Source organism: Euphorbia lathyris, chromosome 7, assembly GCF_963576675.1.
Source record: "Euphorbia lathyris chromosome 7, ddEupLath1.1, whole genome shotgun sequence".
Lineage (NCBI taxonomy): Eukaryota > Viridiplantae > Streptophyta > Magnoliopsida > Malpighiales > Euphorbiaceae > Euphorbia > Euphorbia lathyris.
The window spans coordinates 71,121,300-71,141,863 of NC_088916.1; the positions used below are offsets into that span (position 1 = coordinate 71,121,300).

The window sequence follows — 20,564 nt, forward strand, 5'->3', positions numbered from 1 at the left end:
ATAATTTCAGAAATTTGATAGTGAAACCATAACTAATAACTATAAAATTAATTGTAAAAACTACGGCATGTCATTTAAAATTGAAGTTCAACTTGAGAGGATTTCAATCCCTCGAGTAAAACACAAAACCTCGAAATAAGAAAAAAATTACTAAAAAGAATTTGTAATACAAATAGTTCTCTTTCTGAAAAGTAGCATGTATTATATGGACCTTTATTTTGGGTGGATAAAAAAAATCTTCAATTTGACATTTTGGATTCAACTGAAGTTCTTTCACGTTGATAAGTTCGATTTCTCCTATCCAGTTGGACCTTGCTACTCATTTACTCATGTGACGGAATAAATACTACTATAATCATCTAATAAATTTTACCAATAAAAAGGATGATATTTCTATATGCAAATCATTTCTTAATTAAGTAGTATGCATTTTAGTTTTTACTGATATAATTTATTATACTCGATCTATCATAAAACTGACAATTCTTCTAAGACTCTGTTCTTTTTTACCAAAATTAAGTAAATTTAACTGAATTCTATTGAAATTGAAATAATAATATAATCATCTAAAAATAGCAATAATTAAAACAAAAAGCTTATAAAAATAATAATGGTTGTAATAATAATAATAACTATTATTATTATAATTACTGAACTGAACTCAAATTACTGATACTGAAATTAAATGACAAAGAACAGAATCTAACACTGCTATATGTGACAGATTTATCAATGATGATATTTGTAATATTTCACAATTGCGTTTTTTTTTTTACTTTTCCTATCTTTTCTCCTCCCCTTCTTTTGTTTGTTCTCCTTCCTCTTCTCTTGTTCAAATACTCACTTTTTTCTTTTATTTATATATTGTGGGTTTGTCAGTTCTTGGGCCATAGGTGCTCACCCCGCCCAAATTCTGTCTCGTCCCAATTTCTATAAAAAAAAAAACAATGCTATATGTGGTCGTCATTTTTTATTTTTTAAAATTTTGTCTTCTATTTTAATTATTTTTCCATGTATTTACATCATTTTCTCTCATTCACATTCAAGACATATTAACCTAATCTCTCACTCTCTCTCTCTCTATCTATCTAACTCAGTTTGAGTTTGACCCGTTGCCAGCCACCGGCAACTCTCTCTATACCCCACCCTGCACTCCCTCTATATTTCTTAGTTGCAAACATTTATGGAATCTCTTTTCATTTCTACCCAAAATATATATAAAAAAAAAAAACATATCCTCTTCCTCATTCCCCCTTTTCCTTCCCCCAAAACCCTAATCCATACCCCCATCCCCTTTTACCCTAAATTCAATCCCTTTTCTTTGATTTCATAGCTTTTTCTGCTCTCCCCCATAATTTTCTCTTCTTTCCACAGAAACTTTTGATGATAGGAACAAGATCTAGATACTCCAGATCAGCCTCTAAAAGCTGATTCTACAACATCTTATATAATATATCTTTCACTTTCTGCTGCTTTTTTACAGGTTTCTAATGGATTCTGGAAACAGTGGAAGTATGCAATCTTCAAGTGGAGGAGATGAAGAATATGATTCAAGACCACCTCCACCTTTTCTAAATCCTAATTTTGGTCATTTATCAAATCATCTTTCTCTTCTCCCTAATCAAGATCACTCTTTGTTTGATCCTAATAACTCACACAACTTCTTCCACTCTTTCTCCTCTCCGAATCTTAATACTTCTCTCCTAAATCTCGACCTTCCGGGGACAACAAGACCCCTTGATTGCACTAAACCCTCAGGTATAACGATTTACAGAGAAAATCCGACTTTTTATGTTATATATAGATCACATAATACGATTATGTAACAGGAAATGCTCAAGGAGGTCCGGTTTCATCTATGCATCTCGGATCCAATGGCGTTCGGAGTTCTTCTCCGTCGGATCAAGTTCAGGTAGCGGCGAGGAATCCGAAGAAGCGGACAAGAGCGTCTAGGAGAGCGCCGACGACTGTTTTAACGACGGACACGTCGAATTTTCGAGCAATGGTGCAAGAGTTCACCGGAATACCAGCTCCTCCGTTTTCGGGGTCTCCCTATACGCGGAGGTTCGATCTTTTTGGGTCCGGGATGAGGTCAGAACCGGTGGCTTCTTCTAGTCTTTATCATCCTTTACGTCCTTCAGCTCAAAAGGTTCATCAACAATCTCCATTTTTGTTTTCATCTTCATCTTCATCGTCTTCATTGATGATGAGCAATAACAGTTCTAGTACTAATAGTAGTACATCAAATCCAGTTACAACTAGTAATTTCAATTCTAGTTACCAATTAGTACCTTCTGAACCTCAAAATCTGCTAAATATGCAAAACCAAATGTTGTCATTTCAGTCCCTATTACCTTCTTCTTCTTCTCATCTTCATACTTCATTGAACGCAAAATCTTTGTTACCATTTGAGGAAATGGGAATGGGACATGGACAGATTAATCCAAATCTGAACAGCTGGAGAGATCATCAAGGAAGTCATATTAAGTTGAATTCATCATCTGATTTTCACCATGAAAATAAGGGTTTAGAAAATGTTCCTCCAAGAGGTGAAGGTACTACTGTTGATTCCTGGATTTGCCCTTCTGATTAATTAATAGGAAATTTAATCTGTTTAACTAATCATATAAAGATTAATTATATTCTGTTTTGTTTTTTTTAATCCTTTTCTTTGTTAAGAAAGAAATAAACAAATGTTTTAGTTCTAATTGATCATCAGAAAGTTTAATTAAGTTTATGTACAACCTGAAAATGCAAAGTGATTTGTTTCTGGTACCTTATCCAGTGAAAGAAAAAGGGAGGAGACATCGGTCGGTGCTTAGCTAATAGAAAGATATATTGTCTGCTCTAAAAGATTTGCTGCTAATAAATGAGTGGTCCAGTTCTTCCTTTTCTTTAATTACTAGATAATTAATATTTATTAGGCCTAATTAGATGTCTAAACTTATCAAATTAGATATTTAAACATTTAACTATCACACATCTAAATTTCTAAAAAAAAATAAAGGGTGTTTGAGGTTCAAATTTGTCAAATTTAGTTGGGTGAAAAGTCAAAGTATAAATTTAAGTGTTTAATTATATGGATAAGGTGCAAAAATACTTTTAATGTTTACAGCCACAAGTAATTTTACTTCTGACATCAAAAATTGTACAATTTTATCCATAACGTTGGCGGCTAATAACAATTTTACCCTCAATATTATCAAGTTGGGTCAATTTAAGACATTATTATAAAACACAAATATTCTGTTCTTATTCAGTACCAATTGAAATTAACCTAATTAACCAATATTAAGGATAAAATTGTTATTGACGGTTAACGTTAGAGATAAAATTGCACTATTTTAGATGTTAGAGATAAAATTGTTCCTGACCATAAACGTTAGAGGTATTTTTGTATATTATCCATTAATTATATATTAAATCTTTTTATTACTTGTTTTAATTTGTAGATGATGATTAAATAATTAATTAATAAGAGTGATTGATGGCAAAGATTAAGGGAATCCTTACCTGCTGCAATCATAAAATAGGATTTATATAAATGCTCCCATTATTTGCTATATATATAGTTGATAATTATGAATTTTTTTTTATATTCTATGTAATTTTTTTTTATTTTATAACGGGAGATGCCCACTAAGAAGGCAGAGTAGAGTATAAATAATATTTGGTTAATTGAGTTTGATGCAAGTCAAAGCTACTATATGAAAATAAACTATTTTAATGAAAAAATTATAATATTAAGGGTATTTGTTGCTCACCTAGTTTGAGACCATTTTATTATGACTCTTCAAGACAAAAATATCAATTTTATAATAAGGTGATTCCATTCCCCCATTATCCAACTAAATTATGTTCCACGCCACTCTTAATAATTCAACATGTGTAATTTTTCAATTCAATTTGTACAATCCCAATAATATAATATTTGATGAATGTGTTGTGTACACACTTATTATTTAATGATGTAGTTGTTAAAATATGATGAGTTTATTATCTTGTGATACACACAAGATATAATCACAATTTATATTTTCATGGACACGTAGCATATATAAGTTTTATATAAATACAAGAAAGTTATTTTAAAGAAGTGAAATGTGGACTCGAATAAATAAAGAAAGAAAGATCCCTAATTAATAATCAACATCCGTTTCTAATCAAAGAAGATAAGCTATTTCTAAGTTAGATTCCTCATCTTACTCAAACATTATATATTTACTATTTAAAGTAAACAAATAATAGAGTTAATAATTAACTAGTGATCGTTAGTGTGAAAACACACTATATATATTATCAGTATTTTTCATATGGACCCTGATGACCATGTGAATTTGGTCATTCACCGTTAGATATAGGCTGATTAAATCTAAACCTTATGATGTTTTGAATCTCCACCTTAGGATTTTAATCAGCATATATCTAATGGTGAATGACCACATTCACCGTGGTCATTAGGGTCCATGTGAACACTACTAATATATTATATAGGAATAATGTGACCGTTAATCAGCAACTTGAGATTAAGTTCTTTTCAAGAGAGTAAATAATGAAAACACCTCCTATCCAGGTCCAAAGGAGGGAGACAATTGTACCAATTGCCAGTGATACGCCCAAGCCATCACGAGGACTATTGATTTTCAGGCCGACATACCGTGTCGAGCTCCACAAAAGTTTCTGTCCAAGCATATGATTAACGCAACGTGTCATCTCGCGACACGCCGTGTCATAGCAGTTGACATGTCGTGTCACATTGACCATTCATTTTTTGCACTATTTTCAGCGATGAAACATTGATTTTTAGCTATGGCGAACATGTTTTCAGACCAAGAAAAAGACACATAAGACTAGGAGACAAGGGGACCAAAGCTGCCCAATTTCTTACCTCTCTTATTTTCAATTGTGTCATTTTGACTTTATTATTTGTCATTTTAGTTCTAATTCCCAAAATGTCATTTTAGCATTTCATTCCTATTCTATCCTTATCACTCTTTGTTATTTGTAACACTAACTATGTTAATTATGTCTTTTACATTATTTTTTAGAGACAGGTATATAAAGCCTCTTATTTGTAAGGATGCTTAACTTTTATCAAATTAAATCATACCTTCTTCTTTGTGAAACTTTTGTTAGAGGATGTTTGGTTGCTCATTTTCATGCTCCTTTTTGCATTTTCACTTCAAAATGGAGAGTTTTAGGTGTTTGTTTAGTGACTTCCTGTTTGCTTTTTACATCTGAAAAACAGCATTAGGTGTTTGGTTAGTGATCTCCTATTTGCTTTTTACAGCTGAAAAGTAGCCTTTTACAAAAGCAGAGAATCTATGCTTTTTGAAAATGCAGCTTTTTTCAACAGCAAACAGCAAACTGTAACAGCAAAAAGCAAACAGTAGGTAAAACAAACGGGCTCTTAAGGTTTTAACCTTCAATAATGAGGAATGTTCATTTCATACGAATTTAGTCCGTAAAATCCGGGATTAACTCATTCTAGTTTAGTTAGAGAAGAACTCCCTTTATTGATTTACGGTTAAAATCAACTCGTCCGAAACCGATCTGTATCAATATATCAAACCCAGATATTTTTATATCATGGTTTGAAATTTCATTTGAATTTTCCTATATTGTAACAAAAGAAAACTATATATATTTGAAGACAATGAATTTATCTCAATTTTACACACTTAATTTATGAGAAATATTTTTTATAAAAAAAATATTATGAGTATTTAGTTCTTTTATTTTAAGAAAAACATGTAACTAATCAAAATGATTTTTTTTTCTTATGTCATAATGTGCATCCAGCTTAGATCACACAAATTTTATGGTTGAATATTCTATAGTACTAGTATATATTAATTTAAACAGCTCCAAAGTATGGTGTGATATAATTGATTAATTAATACATACATAGGGTCTGATTGATGAGAAAATAATAGGGTGATATATTTAATTATTTACTGAAAAAGTCAATGATAATTATTAGATGCAAAATTTGATTGGTAGTAATAGATTTGCTTCACATGGTAGATCTTGGTGCCTGAAAGAAGATAGATATTCGTGGAGATAGAAATGAGTATATATACTGTGCAACACATTTCTAATTTTATTGAAATAAATAATCACATAATTATTATGATATATAGTAGTGAAAAGATTTATGATGATGAGATAATCTTTTGTGAATTATTTTCATAGTTAGCTACAAGGAATGATTAAACATGAGAATGAGGGAGAATTGTATCCAAATAAATTAAAAAAGTGGAAAGTTCATGAACAAAACATGGGGTAACATAACATTTTCTGCTTTTATATTTAGATTTATTTGATAACCATAGATATTAGTTGCTCTTTTTTTTACAAAATAGCTATTAGCTTTTGTTTCCCATCCTAATTAGACCAGTTCATAAGTCCGTTAGTCCATTCGCCGAGTATGATGATCTTCCGTTTGTTTTTTGGGCGGCCCTCCGCAAAAAAAGTTCGTCTCTCATCTATTGGGTTTGGATATCTATATTTGAGAATCAGTTTGGAACCAGTTCAAATCCATTCAAATCCGCACATAAAATGAGTTGGATTTAAGATTTGTCTTAAAAGTTTGAACTCAACCCGGTTCATTCCGTTCTTATATATATATTACCTCTACTTCATACTTGATTTTTATTGTTTTCTTAAATAAAATTATATTTGTTGAATTTTATTATCAAATTAATTAACTAAAATTTTAATTTGTTATATTTTATTGTTGATATTTATAGTTTAATATTTATAGTTCAACCAATAATATATATCTGAAGTATACTAGCCTTGTTTGGCAAATACTATTAGTTGATTTGACTAACTGATTTGACTCGATGATTGTATAAACTTGTTTGGTAAAACTTACCTGATTACTAATGGCTGTTTGTATAAAATGACAAATAAAGACATGACAAAACCTTTATTTGGGATTAAAGGGTATTACTTAAGGGTAAAAGTGTCACTCAAAAGAGATGGAGTAATAAGCTAATTGAAAAAACTCATAAAACCAGTTTTTTCAAAATTAGTTTTTTGAACCTAATAAACTCCTTCAAACCTCTATTCACCAAACGCCATTATTATAGATTTGATTAGTTAAATCTCTAAAGTGACTCAAACTTCTAATTTTACCTCAAAAAGATCTTTACCAAACAAGATCAAAAACTATTTTCTAGTTTTTCTTACGAACTAAACAGCCATAAAAAGAATTAAAAATATATCATTCCCCTTCTAAAACCGAAACAAACAGACATAATAATTCATTTTCTTTCACTTTATTTCTTTTTCTCGATTAATTTCTATTACCCCCTACGCGAATAAAACATCATTTAGTTTTATGACATAAATGTGAGTGGATTAAAATGAGTAGTAAAATTAGAAAATTGGTTTAAAAACAATGGAAAAAGAAATGATTAGAAGTAGCAAAATGGAAGAAAAAAGACATAATTAGAGAGGAGAATGTGACACTTTCTTTTATGGAATAATGGTGGCCCATGCCAGAGAATAATCTGGTTTTTAGCAATCATCATTCTCTCTTTCTCTCTCTAGTGTTCTTCAACTCAAAAAGTTGTTAACCTTTTCATTCTCTTCATAAAAAACAACATTTCATTTTTATTTTCTTTTATTATGTATTAAACAAATTTCACATCCACCTTATATAATTATATATGCTAACCATGTTTTAAAGCAACATAATGTATAAAGTCACTATTTAGTTTTTTTTTTCTTTTCTATTTTACGGTCTCAGCCGGAACCTAAACCTGTTTATAGTAATATATCACTTTTAAGCAAGTTGAAGAGCTAACGGAACACCCAACAAGAAGAAGTGGAAGCATTTTGCCCTTTTAGTTTTAACTGCGGAACTATAGGGATAGAGCGATAAGGAAAGAGGGCAACGCCCTCCTTCCTCTAAGATTTGATGTTAATATCAATATGTGTAATGTGTCACTTGCTGAGCTTCAGAGAGTTTACTTTTGATTTTCTTATAGTTCAAGGGAGAAGATATTAGAAGGTGACTATGGAATTCGACCAGTGCACCATCTTAGGTTACATCGTCAAGAAGGTGCGTAGTCATTACTCCTACTTCTTGTTACTCGAGACGTGTCATGATCTTCGAAATAGGTAGTGGGATATTAAGTTAATAAATTTGTGTTCTTATCGTGAAAAAAATAGAATTGCTGATTTGATGACGAATTTTGCAGACTCATTTCCTTTGGATTGGCACGAGTATGCATTCTACAGATCTTCAAGATATTTTATTCAAGGATTATATGAGTTCTGTCTTGAGTGAAGAAGTCCAATCGTAGTTTTTTTTCTTTTTATTTTATTTATTTATTCGCGCTTTTAACTCAAAAATATTTGAATAAAATTAAAAAAAAATAGTAATTAATTGTTATTTTGGAGATAAGATAAATTTATATCAATTAACAATAACAAACCCAAATAGACAGAGTCAGTTATTCATATTTACTATTTATTATTGTATGAAAATAGTCATTAATTGCTCATAACATGTAGAAGTTAGGTGATGTTTGATAAAATTTATAATTAAGTACTGAATAAATAAATATTGAATTTTAAGTGTTGAATATTATAAGTGCTGAAAATATTAAATGCTATAACTGTTATAAAAATATTAGTTGATAATGTTTAACTTAAAATGTTAAGTTAAATATTTTGACTTAATTGATTAATTTAAGTGGTGAATGAATAATGGCTATCAAACACACTTAAATTAAATAAATACTTAACATTTTAATTTAAATGATTAATTAGGCTATCAAACAACCTCTTAGTTATTAAATTTCTTTACGAAATAAATATTTTCTAATTCTAACCAAACAATTTTATTTTTCACACTGAAAGAAAAAAAACAAAAACAAATGCAGACTATACTATAGCATTCTATATAACAGTAGAGATGATTTTAAATGTGTGGTGTTGGTGGCACCTTTTTTTTCTAATTATTTGAAATTTAAATAAAATTGAATTTGGGGTTTTAAATTTTGGTTTCTTTGTGGACGTAAGCAGTGATGAAAGTAGATTGTAATCTGACGCAAATACCTCTTTCAACACTAATTAATCCAAATCCCAACTTCTCCCTCGTCATCACCACAAAAAAAAATTACAGTAAAACCTCGATAAATATATATATTTGGGACCGAAAAAAATATTCATTAAGCGAGATTATTTATTTATCAATAAATTAATAAATTATTCATTTATCGATAAATCAATATTTATTATTTTATAGATAATTTTTCATTGTAAAATGCATACAAACGAAGAAATTATCCAGTCAATAATGAACAATGATGATGGAAATGGTCCAGAGCCAGATGAACAATGATGATGGAAATAATCCAGAGCCAGATGAACAATGATGATGGAAATGTATCGTCAAAAGAGGTCTTTCAAGCAATGGTCACCTTAAACAACTACTTGCTACAACACGAGCAAAATATACCAAAAGTTGTGTTTGCACTACAAAAAGTTAAGGATGGTGTTCATTTTGGTTTAGGTGGAAAGAAAAAACAACCAACTATAAATGCGTTTTTTCAAAAAAAAATGACTTCTAATTGATTGTTGAAAGGTTTTGGTATATATATATTGTATGTAATCAACAATTATTAATTTATATTTTCATTGGGCCCTTAAGGATTTAAATATTTTTATTACTTAATGCATTTAGCGAGGTTATTACTTTAGTCCATTGGTCCAAGTCGGGGCCGAAAGAATTTATTATATAAGCGAAGTTATTACTTTATCGAACATTCATTTATCGAGGTTTAACTGTACATGCTTTTCAATTCATTTTTTTCACATTATTTTTTCTTAACAAAAATATATATATATATTTTATGGAAAACTAATTTTGATTAATTCAAAATTTTAGAAAGAGTCATTATACATATGATCCCAAAAAAAGCTAGACAATCCTCATAAAATGCATAAAGAATTAATATCATTTGAAGCAAGGAATTAGCTACTCTATGAGAGTAGAAAAATTGCTTTGTTAGGACATGACAGGACTATCTTCAACCTTGCTTCCAGCCGCTCCAAATGCGGTCTCTACTATCATTCAGGTCTCTATGGCTAATCGAGGTGTCGTAATGCATTGAATCAATATAACATACTACGATAGGAAGATTGGGGTCTACTTTTGGTTTTCTACTTGGAAGCGACATCGTGGGGACATCGTGGGTTCTAAGTCGGATTAGGTTAGATTGAGTACTATAAATACTCTATTATGTAAACCTAATTTGTAATCTGATTTTTCGCCTCCTAAAAAAAGCTATTCTCCTTCTGCCCGTGGACTACCCAACAGAACGTTGGTGAAGCACGTAAATTTGTGTTTCGACTTTCGTTTATTTATCTTTCGTTAAATCCGCACAACAAGCAAGTCATCTTTCTTTTGTGCTACAAATATTTTTTCGAAAAGCTCCTCTGTTATAAATAAATATCATAAAAACTAGGTTACAAACTCTAAGTTGTATTCAACACCACTAATGAAAACCTAATTAATGTGTGTGCCAAAGACTTCCGCTAATAGGTAATATGCTGAATTCGCAAGTCGATTCCGATGCCAAGGTCACATATGATGGGGCTTTCAAAACTGTCAGAATTCCATAAGAGACTTATAATCACAAACTTAAACAATGTGAAATTTCTCTCTGAGGCGAAATTACCCTAAGGAGAACATCTATGGAAATCTGTTGCCTTGAAGGTAAGCTTACGTTGATTTGGGAAATTACCGAACCAAGGCGTTTAATGTCGATTGGTTAGGGATATTTCCACATCTTCCTAACTTCACAAGCTACTAAAAACATGATATAGAGTGAGGATTTTGAATTTAAAACCTGAAGTGTTTTGGGTTCAGTAATGGATTCATAACTTTACGCCAACAACTCAGAGGTTAACGTCTGCTCAAGTTTAGGTTCCTCTCATGGAATTTTTGTGGGAGTATTGGGACCTTCATATATTGTCGGGCATAATGAGCATTATCATGGGATTGATGAGAATTAATCGTGCAACTTAAAGCAGTTTGATCTTTTAATGAGTTGTATATTGATTGAACAATCTTTAAATAGACTTTACAAGATAGGAATACAACATAAACTATTTTGAATTACAAGACTGATTCAAAGTATAACTCACATGATATCAAGATGTTAACAAAGGAGATATTGCTAACAATAATATCCATAATAATAATAATAACCGTAATACGTCCCCTCAAGTTAAAAGTGGTTGAATGTTTAACTTGTCATGAAGAGCAATATGTCGAGCTTTAGACAACAGTTTGGTGATAACATCCGTGGTTTGATCAAGCGATGAAATGTATTGAACTTTCAATTCTTACTTTCCAACTTTGTCCCAAACAAAGTGAAAATCAAATTTAAATGTTTTGAGCGATCATGAAAAATTGGGTTGACGGTTAAATACGTGGCTTTTACGCTATCACACCATAGAATCAGAGATTAAGGTGAGCAGTACACAATTTTGTGCATAAGCATGTGCAACCAAAGAACTTTGAATGCAAAAGAGGTGAGTGATCGATATTCGGCTTCCATGGATGACTGAGACACCATGTGTTGCTTCCATGAATGCCAAGATACTAGATTCTGTCCAACAAAGATGATGTAACCGTAAGTTGATTTTCCATCATAAGGATCACCACCTTAATCGGCATCACAAAATCCCACAATATCAATCAACCGACTTCATCATATTCGAAGGTCGTGAGTATGTGTTGAAGGGAGGTAGCAAAGGATTCGCTTTACAGCTTTCCAATGATCAAGTGTTTATTGGTGCATGAATTGATTGACTTTGTTGACTGAGTAAGAAACACCAGGCCTTGTAATGGTAACTATCGAACACCACCCACAATGCTTCGATACAAGCTAGGATCAGAGAAAGGTTCACAAATTTCAAGACTAAGTTTAGCATATGTGCAAGCAGGAGTGGAGATAGCTTTAGCATCTGACATGATGGGTTTTTCCAAAAGATCTTGAATATATTTATGTTGATTTAGAGAGAACATCAGAAGTCCAATGGGCTTCCAAACCAAGAAACTAAGACAACAGACCAATGTCTCTTATTAATGAATTTTAACTGAAGCTATTTAACCAATCGAGAGACTACTTGAGAATAATTACCCGTAACGAGAACATGATCCATATAGAGTAAGCAATACAATTCAACATCAGTTGCTCGAAAGTAGTAAAGTGTGGAATCCATTTTAGAGCTTTTGAACCCAGGATTAACAAGTGTTATAGAAAGACATTTATGCCACATGTGAGGAGCTTGTTTCAAACCATATAAGCTTTTCTTCTACCGTTGAACATGGTTAAATTGGGTACTTATAAAAACCGTGGGTTGTTCTATATACACAACTTCATCAAGTGAACCATGGAGAAGGGCATTAAATACATCAAGCTGAGTGATAAACCAGCTGTTTGACACAAAATAAAAAGTAATAATAGAATTATGGTAGGTTTGATTACCAGACTATAAGTTTGCTCAAATTCAAGACCAGGTTGTTGATGAAACCATTTAGCAACAAGTCACACTTTATATCGATCAAATGTACTATTAGGATTTAGTTTGGTGCGAAAAATCCATCAATATTTAATAATATTTGATGCAACCGTGCAAGGAACTATCTCCCATGTTCCATTCTCGATTAATGCATTATACTAGTTCCTTATTGTCTCAAGCTATTTAGTGGTTTGCATAACATTGGAATAACATGTCGGGGTTTGAATTTTTAGTGTTGCAAGGTATGACTTGGGTTTGAGATTACCCATTTTTTTAGTAACCATGGGATGTGTTTTGTCGGTGTTTGGGGCAGGTTTGTGTGATCTCGGGTTGATGGTGTAAAGATATGAGGTTAAGTTGATTTAAAGAGGAATATGGGGCTATGAGTTTGAGTGTTGAGGGAATGTTGGCCATTGCGTGTGTTTGGCGGGTATAGTGGGGGCTGATTTATTTGGTAATGTTGAGGGTGTTGGTGTGTCGGTGATGATATAAAGGATGAGTGAGTGGAGTCATGTTATTAAGGGTAAGAGAATTAGGGTCTGGGTTGTAGGTTTTGTTCGAAGTAAATTTGGTGCAAGGACAGACGTGTTTGGTTGAACTCACATAGGGTAATAGGATGGTGTAATTAGCCGAGTTGAGGAGGGTATAATGGCTTATCAACTTTGTCTTAGTGGGGGAGGGGCTGTTGATGTTGGTCGAATTGAGTGAGGTATATAAGTTGCTGAACTTTGTCGAATTGAGGGTGGTAATATAGGGTTGCTACTGGAATTATAGTGAATGATTCACAGACTAATGAAAATGAAACAATAATGGTTTGTGACTGATTGGTAGTCGATTCTGAATGTACCTCATGTACTAACTTCAAATATGGAAACTTCTTTTCATTGAAAATAACATTGCGTGTGATGAATATTTTGTCACTAAGTAATTCATAGCATTTATATCCTTTATGAACTTTCTGTAACCGAGAAGGATACATTTCCATGAATGATAATGTAACTTGTGAGACTATATGGACGAAGCAAAGGAAAACATAGACAACCAAAGGTACACATCATGGAATAATCTAATAAAGTGCCAAATAATTTTTCATATGGAGAACAATAATTGATTGCAAGTACATGCAATTGATTAATGATATAAATTGCACAATCAAATACATAACTCCAAAATTATGAAGGTAATTTGGAATAATGAAGCATGGACAACCCGGTTTCAACTATATGATGATGTTTTCTTTTCGCACATCCGTTTTGTTCAGGTGTATAAAGACATGATATGCGTTGATTAATGCCATTGTTTGTCAAGTAATTAGTTAAGACCTGAAATTCCCCACCCCAATCTTCTTGAAAGGATTTAATTGCATGATTAAAGTATTCTTCCACAATAGTACAAAACTTAATAAAGACGCATAACACCTCAGACTTGTATGGAACAAAGTAATTCCAAGAAGATTTAATGTAGTGGTCATAAAAGACAACATAATAACGACACTAATCATGGAAAATAACCAGTGCCAGTCCCCAAACATCAGAACATATCAATGATAAAGGATACGAAGCAACCAAAATCAGATTTTGGAAAAGGTAAACGATGATTTTTTCTAACACAACAAGAAGCACATAATGCTGAATTTTTATTATCACCATGAAATTGAATTTTATTTATAGCAAGAGTTCTTTTAATAATCGAAAAATTCGCAGGTCCTAAACGGGCATACCACAAAGGAATAGAAATATGATAAGCTTGAATACAGTGGGATAATGTGGATGGAAGTGGCATGATGTAAAGTCATTTTCATTCATCCCTCGATGGATCACTTGCTTTGTCTTCAAATCCTTAAAAAGACCAGCAAAATATTCTACCAAAATATTGATTAGAATGGGCTAGAAACGACACAGACAGTAAATTATTTACTATTTTAGGAACAAGCAAAATGTTTTGAAATTTCAATGATGCATTAGAGATATTAAAATTAGATTTTCCCACATGAGAGATATGAATAGAATCTATCATATTTGGAATGAACATGAAGATTTCCAAGATCCGTAGTTAGGTGGTGAGTTTCACCTGAATCGCCTAATCAATCAACGTAGGTTCTGTTTAAGGTTGTAGCAAGATTGGATGCGGGACAAACATATGCTCTGTTGTTCCAAATATAACAATGGGAAGGTCACTAGCGAGAGATGTGTCCATTACCTCGACAATTGTGACAAGTGATGGTAGTGGTGTCTAAGCGGCAGGATATGATGTTGGTGGTTCGGTTAGAATTGTTGTTGTGAAAATCGGTACGACCCCTACAACGACCTCAGTAATTATTTTTAGCTGAATAGTTTGCTGATGGAGTGAATGAGGATTGAACATTGTCTCTACTTAATTGTCTTTCCTCACTTAGCAATAGCCCAATTAAGTCTTCATATGCGATAACTTATAAACATGCTTCAAGTGCACAAATAAAGGGTATATAGATAGGACCCAGACTATCAAGAATATCTTCAATAAGATCATTATCAGATATAAGTTTTTTAAAGAAGCCAATTGATTGCTAATTACTTTAGCACTTTGAAGATAAGAAAAGATATTGTCATTCTTTCATTTCAGATTATGAAGATGATATTTCAGCTCTCAAATTTGGGACCTCGAGTCAGCTGAACAAGCTTTATCTAGCTTTTGATATACCTTATTAGCAGTCTTTGTTCCAAATATTTGAGGCATAACTTCAACAGAACAAGATGAGATAATCCAACTCAGACCATATTGGTCTAGTTCCCAATCTCGGTAGGCCGGATTATCATCTCTAGTGGGAAACCTCTTCATAGGAGCTTAGCTACCATCGACGTGGCTCATTAATCTTCAACCTTCTAGAACATGCATTAATTGAGTTTTTAAAGGAGAAAGTTGTTTGGGGTTAATTGAGAGAACAATTGATATGTTTGGTGTGGGTAAGGTTGCGGGAACAGTAGTTGTATTGCTAGATGTTGTGTTGTTATTTGAAGCCACTGAGTCGAATATTATGAGAGAAAGAGGGGAGAAATAAAAAAATTTGGGTTTGGCAGTAGGATAAGTTTCAAAATTTTCTTGGTAGTGAGGGATAGGTTTAGAAATTTATTTGAGAGAGAGAGAGATGGAGTCATTAAGATGTTAAACCTCTTTCAAGCTTTGATACCATAAAACAGTTTGATCTCTCAATGAGTTGTATATTGATTGGATAGTCTTTAAATAGACTTTAAAGGATAGAAATACAACATAAACTATTTTGAATTACAAGACTGATTCAAACTATAACTTATAAGATATCACGATATTAATAAAGGAGATATTGCTAACAATAATATCAATAATAACACTAATAACCGTAATATAACCCTAGAGGGGGATTTTAGACACTTTGCAAGTGTTTTGGTTAATATCGATCTTACAAGAGATATCATGAATCAAATTAGGAGGAAGAATGAATAAGGAAGAAGAAAGAAGAAAGAAGAAAGAAGATTATGCATTTTGATGAGACAAGTTTCTTTGAAACAAGTTTTGCCACAATAGACAATTGTCTCCCAAGCAGGGGCGGAGCCAGCCAAGAGCTCGGGGGGCTCCGGCCCCCCGGCCGCCGGCTCCACCCTTGAGTAAAATGTGGCCGGTAGTTCATAGCCCCCCTAATTTTAGTATATTAATGCGTGTTTGTAGTGACATAGATTAATGATAAGATGGTTGAGTTGGTTAAGAGAGCTTGTTTTGTTGTAAAAGGTCATGGGTTAAAACCCATTGAGTTTTATTTTTTTGCTTTTATTTATCCTAATTGATTTTTTTCCCTACAACTCTTCTAAAGTTTTTTTCCCAAATATAATTTTAAAGAAATTAATGTTGGATTTATAAAACATCAAATATTTCTACTTCTTTTAGACTTAGAAGAGTTAATTTTTTTACATTCAACACACAAAAACTACCAAAATTTAGGTGTTTTAGTTTAGAAAATCAACATTGAACATATAGAAAATTAAATACGTTTACGTTTTCCACTTTGGGCAAAATGAAGCAGCTTTATCATGTTGGATGCTAAAAAAAATTTCCCAGCCCTAGCGGGCTGGAGTTTAAAAAATTACCACCAACTACGTAACTAAAATTAGCTTTCCCAAATCTCAAATCCTAGCTCCGCCATTCCCAAGATATAGGAGAAATGTGAGTCAACTTTAATTGAGTGTATCGAATAATCACTAGACCTTAGAAAGTGGGTAGGCCTACCTTTACCTAAACTTTGTTCACAAAAAAAGTCACTAGAAAATCAAGCAATAGGTCGAACAAATCGAAATAGAAGTTCCGAGAGCTGAATAAAATTTGGCACAAAGAAAATTTCATATGAACTGTCAATCTATTTCGAATAAGCCGAAAATTATTTTTATAGGAAAACTATTAGAATGTTTTGTTTTCTTCGATTAATTCACTTAATGCGGAATTAATTTTATTGAATTAATTCATATTAATGACAATTAAAATCATTGTAACTATTAAAACGTTTTACAAAATTAAATATTAATTCCATTTAATTCAATTAATAAGATTTAATTTTCCAGTAACCACGATAGGATTTGTAAAGATTAAATTAAACTCAAGAAGTAGGCAAGTGAATAAATTTAAGGAGGAAAGTAATGAAAAAAATAATGAAAATTGGTGATTTATTATGTGGCATCATATTGAATCGTTTAAAGATTTCTGCTTTTATATAAATATAAATATAAATATAATATAGATTATACTATTTATTTATATAACTTGAAGATCAGATTGCTCTTAACTACCAAATATAAATATTTTGGTACATTAATTATTTTCCAGTTTGGTTGGGCTTGATCTTTTTGCAACAGAAAGAATGAATGGTATGGGTAATGGGGGCATCTTAGCAAGTCAAGTCTCTATCTTAAGTGCAGTTTGGTAGCCCACTGTGACTTCATAAAAAGTCCTTCCTTGGAACACAACCTATCCCTAAATCACTCTCTTAGCTACATGCCACAAAACCTAAATAATTGTCAAAGTAACTGGAAGAGTACTTGATCGTAGGGCTGTAAATGAGCCGAGTCGTTCATAAATGACTCAATGTTCAGCTTGATAAAAGCTCGATTGTGTTCGGCTCGATTTATAAACGAGCCGAATTTGAACACAGAGAAGCTCGGCTCGAAAGCTCGTGAGCATCCTCGATTATATATAGGTTAATAAACAAGTTTGATTATAATGTTTATGAACACGCTCGTTAACAAGCTTTATTCAATTATTTTTTTAATAATAACATTTTTATAAAGAGGAAATGTAAAACAACGTGATTTTGTGTAAAATTTAGTTTTATAGGTTTTAGAATTATGTAGTTTTGTGTTAGAGAAACTTCAAATCAATATAATTAACGAACATAATTAATGAGTTGTTCGCAAGCGAAGTTCATGAACTGAACTAATCAACTACTCATGAGTAAAACCCGTTAATAGCTCACAGGCAGAATGTTGAGTTTGAGCTCGAGTTCGTAATCGTAAATTTTCTAACGATCCAAGTTTAAGCAGATCAAAGATCAGTTCAGCTTGGCTTGATTACACCCAACTAAGTCGAATTGTCTAAGTCTTGATTACAACTTTTTGTAAACTTTATGGAATAAAAAAAGTTGAAATCTTATTCAAGTCAAATTCCTTTCAGCCATGAGAACTTTTATGATAATTCCGAAGTGATGCATCTAATCAATTAATTAATTAACGTTATATTTATTTATTTACCAAGTGGGTTTCCTTTTTTTTTTTTATTAGGGGTTAAGATGCAAATTTAGTTGAGGATAGCAAATTTAGTCTTTAAGTAGAAAACAGTACAATATTAAGAGTAAATTAAAAGAGGGGAAAAGTACACAAATAAACCTTGTGGTTTGGCCCATTTTCGAAGTGCATCCCTGTGGTTTAAAAGTTTGAAAGTCGGTGCCTTGAACTTCATTCCGTTAGCAAAGAGGGGTAAAATTGACTAACGGTGTTAAAAGTCAAAGGGAAAATAGTTAATTTGGTCCTTATAGATAATAATCAAGGTTACCAAATCGTTCACTCTAATCAAGGTTAGATTAAGTAGAAAGATGAGTTTGATTCAGCTGAAAATTACTTTTGTGAAGCTTCAAGTTCATACCATTTGATCTCTCAGCGAAGAACAAGTTAAGGATTTTATTCTGGGTTTTCTCAATTCAGGTTAAAATTGATTTTGATTGAAGCAAATATGGATCCAGTAGCAGCACATGGCCGGCCACTTCCGCCTCCTTTTCACACCAGAGATCTTCATTTACATGCTCATCATCACCATCAATTTCAGCAAAATCAGCGGCAAACTTCAGAAGATGAGCTAAGCGGCAATGGCGGTGGAGGAGGAGTATACAACAGTCGTGGTCAAAGAGAGAGCACGATGAAAGAAATGAATTAATCTCGATCCAGAAATCCATTTTACTCCTAACTCCGACATTGCAATACCTTTGAAAATCTTCTAGATTCAAGGACCGAGTCGATTTACCTGAATCAGATCTCGAAATGTACCGAATCACTTCCTCAAAAACCGATTCATCGCAGGGAATCGCCAGCGGTCCTTGATTACCGAATCCATACTCTTCTTCGGCTTGCATTAGGAGTTTCTTGAAGAATGGATGATTCAAGTGAGAAGCTCGCACCACAAATCTCCGGCAATTAGAGCCGACGCAAACAGCGATATGTCCGGCGGGAACATCCGATGGAATGCGAGTGGCTGACATCCGAGCTTTGTTTCTCCACCGCCGTAGCATTTGGCGAAGCCTCACGATGTGGCGGATTTTGCTGCATTTTCCTAGTCCAACAGTCATTTTCCCGGAAAAATTGAACTCCGAAGAAATTATTGAACTGTGATTCTAGAGAGAGAAACTTAATTTTAGAGAGAGAAAAATTAAAAAAGACGAGAGAGAAAGAAAAAAATTAAAGAGTAATGGAGAAGATGGTATAATTGAATTTTTATTTTTTATTTTGGGGTTTGTTTGTGATAGTTAGATAATAAGGATGCTTAATTTATAAAATTATTAAATATAAGGACCAAATTAACTATTTTCCCTTTGACTTTTAACACCGTTAGTCAATTTTACCCCTCTTTGCTAACGGAATGAAGTTCAAGACACCGACTTGCAAACTTTTAAACCACAGGGGTGCACTTCGAAAATGGGTCAAACCACAAGGTTTATTTTTGTACTTTTCCCTTAAAAGAACGTTAAAAATTAGAAGGTGAACATGATATGAAATTACAAGTAAAAAAATTATTATCATTAATTAACCTTAGAAATTTTGAACCAATTATACTATTTTCCACTATTAATTTCGCTGTTTTCTGATAACTATAGAACTAGTTGAATGTAATGTTATGAGTATTATAAAATTTCATTAGTACTCCACATGCAACACAAGTTAAGTGGGTGTATTGTGGTTTGTGTTGAATGTATAGTTTGATATACGGGAATATTATGGAGATAGAGAGAGATAAGTAATAACACAATAATGATTTGAATCACCTTAATGATTATGGCTCAGAGGCCTTGTATTTATAGTGAGCCAATAGTAGTTTGTATAGGAATACAATACACAAGTATAATCGTATTGAAACTCTACCTAGCTAGGGTTATAGACAAATTGAAACTCTAACTAGATAAGAATCTATTTACAGAGATAATAGAAACATTATCTCTAACACCCCCCTCAAGCCGATGGCGGGCACGGACAAAGAGGCGAGAGCGTAGCATCGTGAAGCGAGCCGGAGCTAGCGGCTTGGTCAGTATGTCTGCAACCTAATCATCGATTGGAATGAATCTGACACTGAGAAATCCTCTGTGAACTTGTTCACGAACAAAATGATAATCTAGCTCAATGTGCTTCGTACGAGCATGAAAAACTGGATTTGAAGTGAGATAAATTGCCCCAACATTATCACACCATAACTGAACCGGGGTAGGTAAAGGAAAGCCCATATCCGAGAGAAGTGATTTGAACCATAGGAGT

The 20,564-nt window shown here is 32.5% G+C and overlaps 2 protein-coding genes across 2 annotated transcripts; one reads left to right on the top strand and one right to left on the bottom strand.

Annotated features, from left to right (window-relative positions):
• Positions 1 to 1,210: 1,210 nt before the first annotated feature.
• On the top strand, positions 1,211 to 2,708 carry LOC136201160 (uncharacterized serine-rich protein C215.13-like). The gene is made up of 2 exons (XM_065991751.1): positions 1,211 to 1,758; positions 1,830 to 2,708. Exons 1-2 carry the CDS (start codon positions 1,491 to 1,493, stop codon positions 2,591 to 2,593), a joined length of 1,032 nt encoding a protein of 343 aa, XP_065847823.1. The 5' UTR covers positions 1,211 to 1,490; the 3' UTR covers positions 2,594 to 2,708.
• A 16,037-nt stretch (positions 2,709 to 18,745) lies between these two features.
• Positions 18,746 to 19,387, bottom strand: LOC136200466 (auxin-responsive protein SAUR66-like). The gene has a single exon (XM_065990841.1). The coding sequence runs from the start codon at positions 19,385 to 19,387 to the stop codon at positions 18,746 to 18,748; it is 642 nt and encodes a 213-aa protein (XP_065846913.1).
• Between the last annotated feature and the right edge of the window lie 1,177 nt (positions 19,388 to 20,564).

Coding starts and splice junctions, on each gene's coding strand:
- LOC136200466 (XM_065990841.1), bottom strand. CDS start 19,387: ATGACTGTTGGACTAGGAAAATGCAGCAAAATCCGCCACATCGTGAGG.
- LOC136201160 (XM_065991751.1), top strand. CDS start 1,491: ATGGATTCTGGAAACAGTGGAAGTATGCAATCTTCAAGTGGAGGAGAT. Junction 1,759..1,829: donor TGATTGCACTAAACCCTCAG/GTATAACGATTT, acceptor ATTATGTAACAG/GAAATGCTCAAGGAGGTCCG.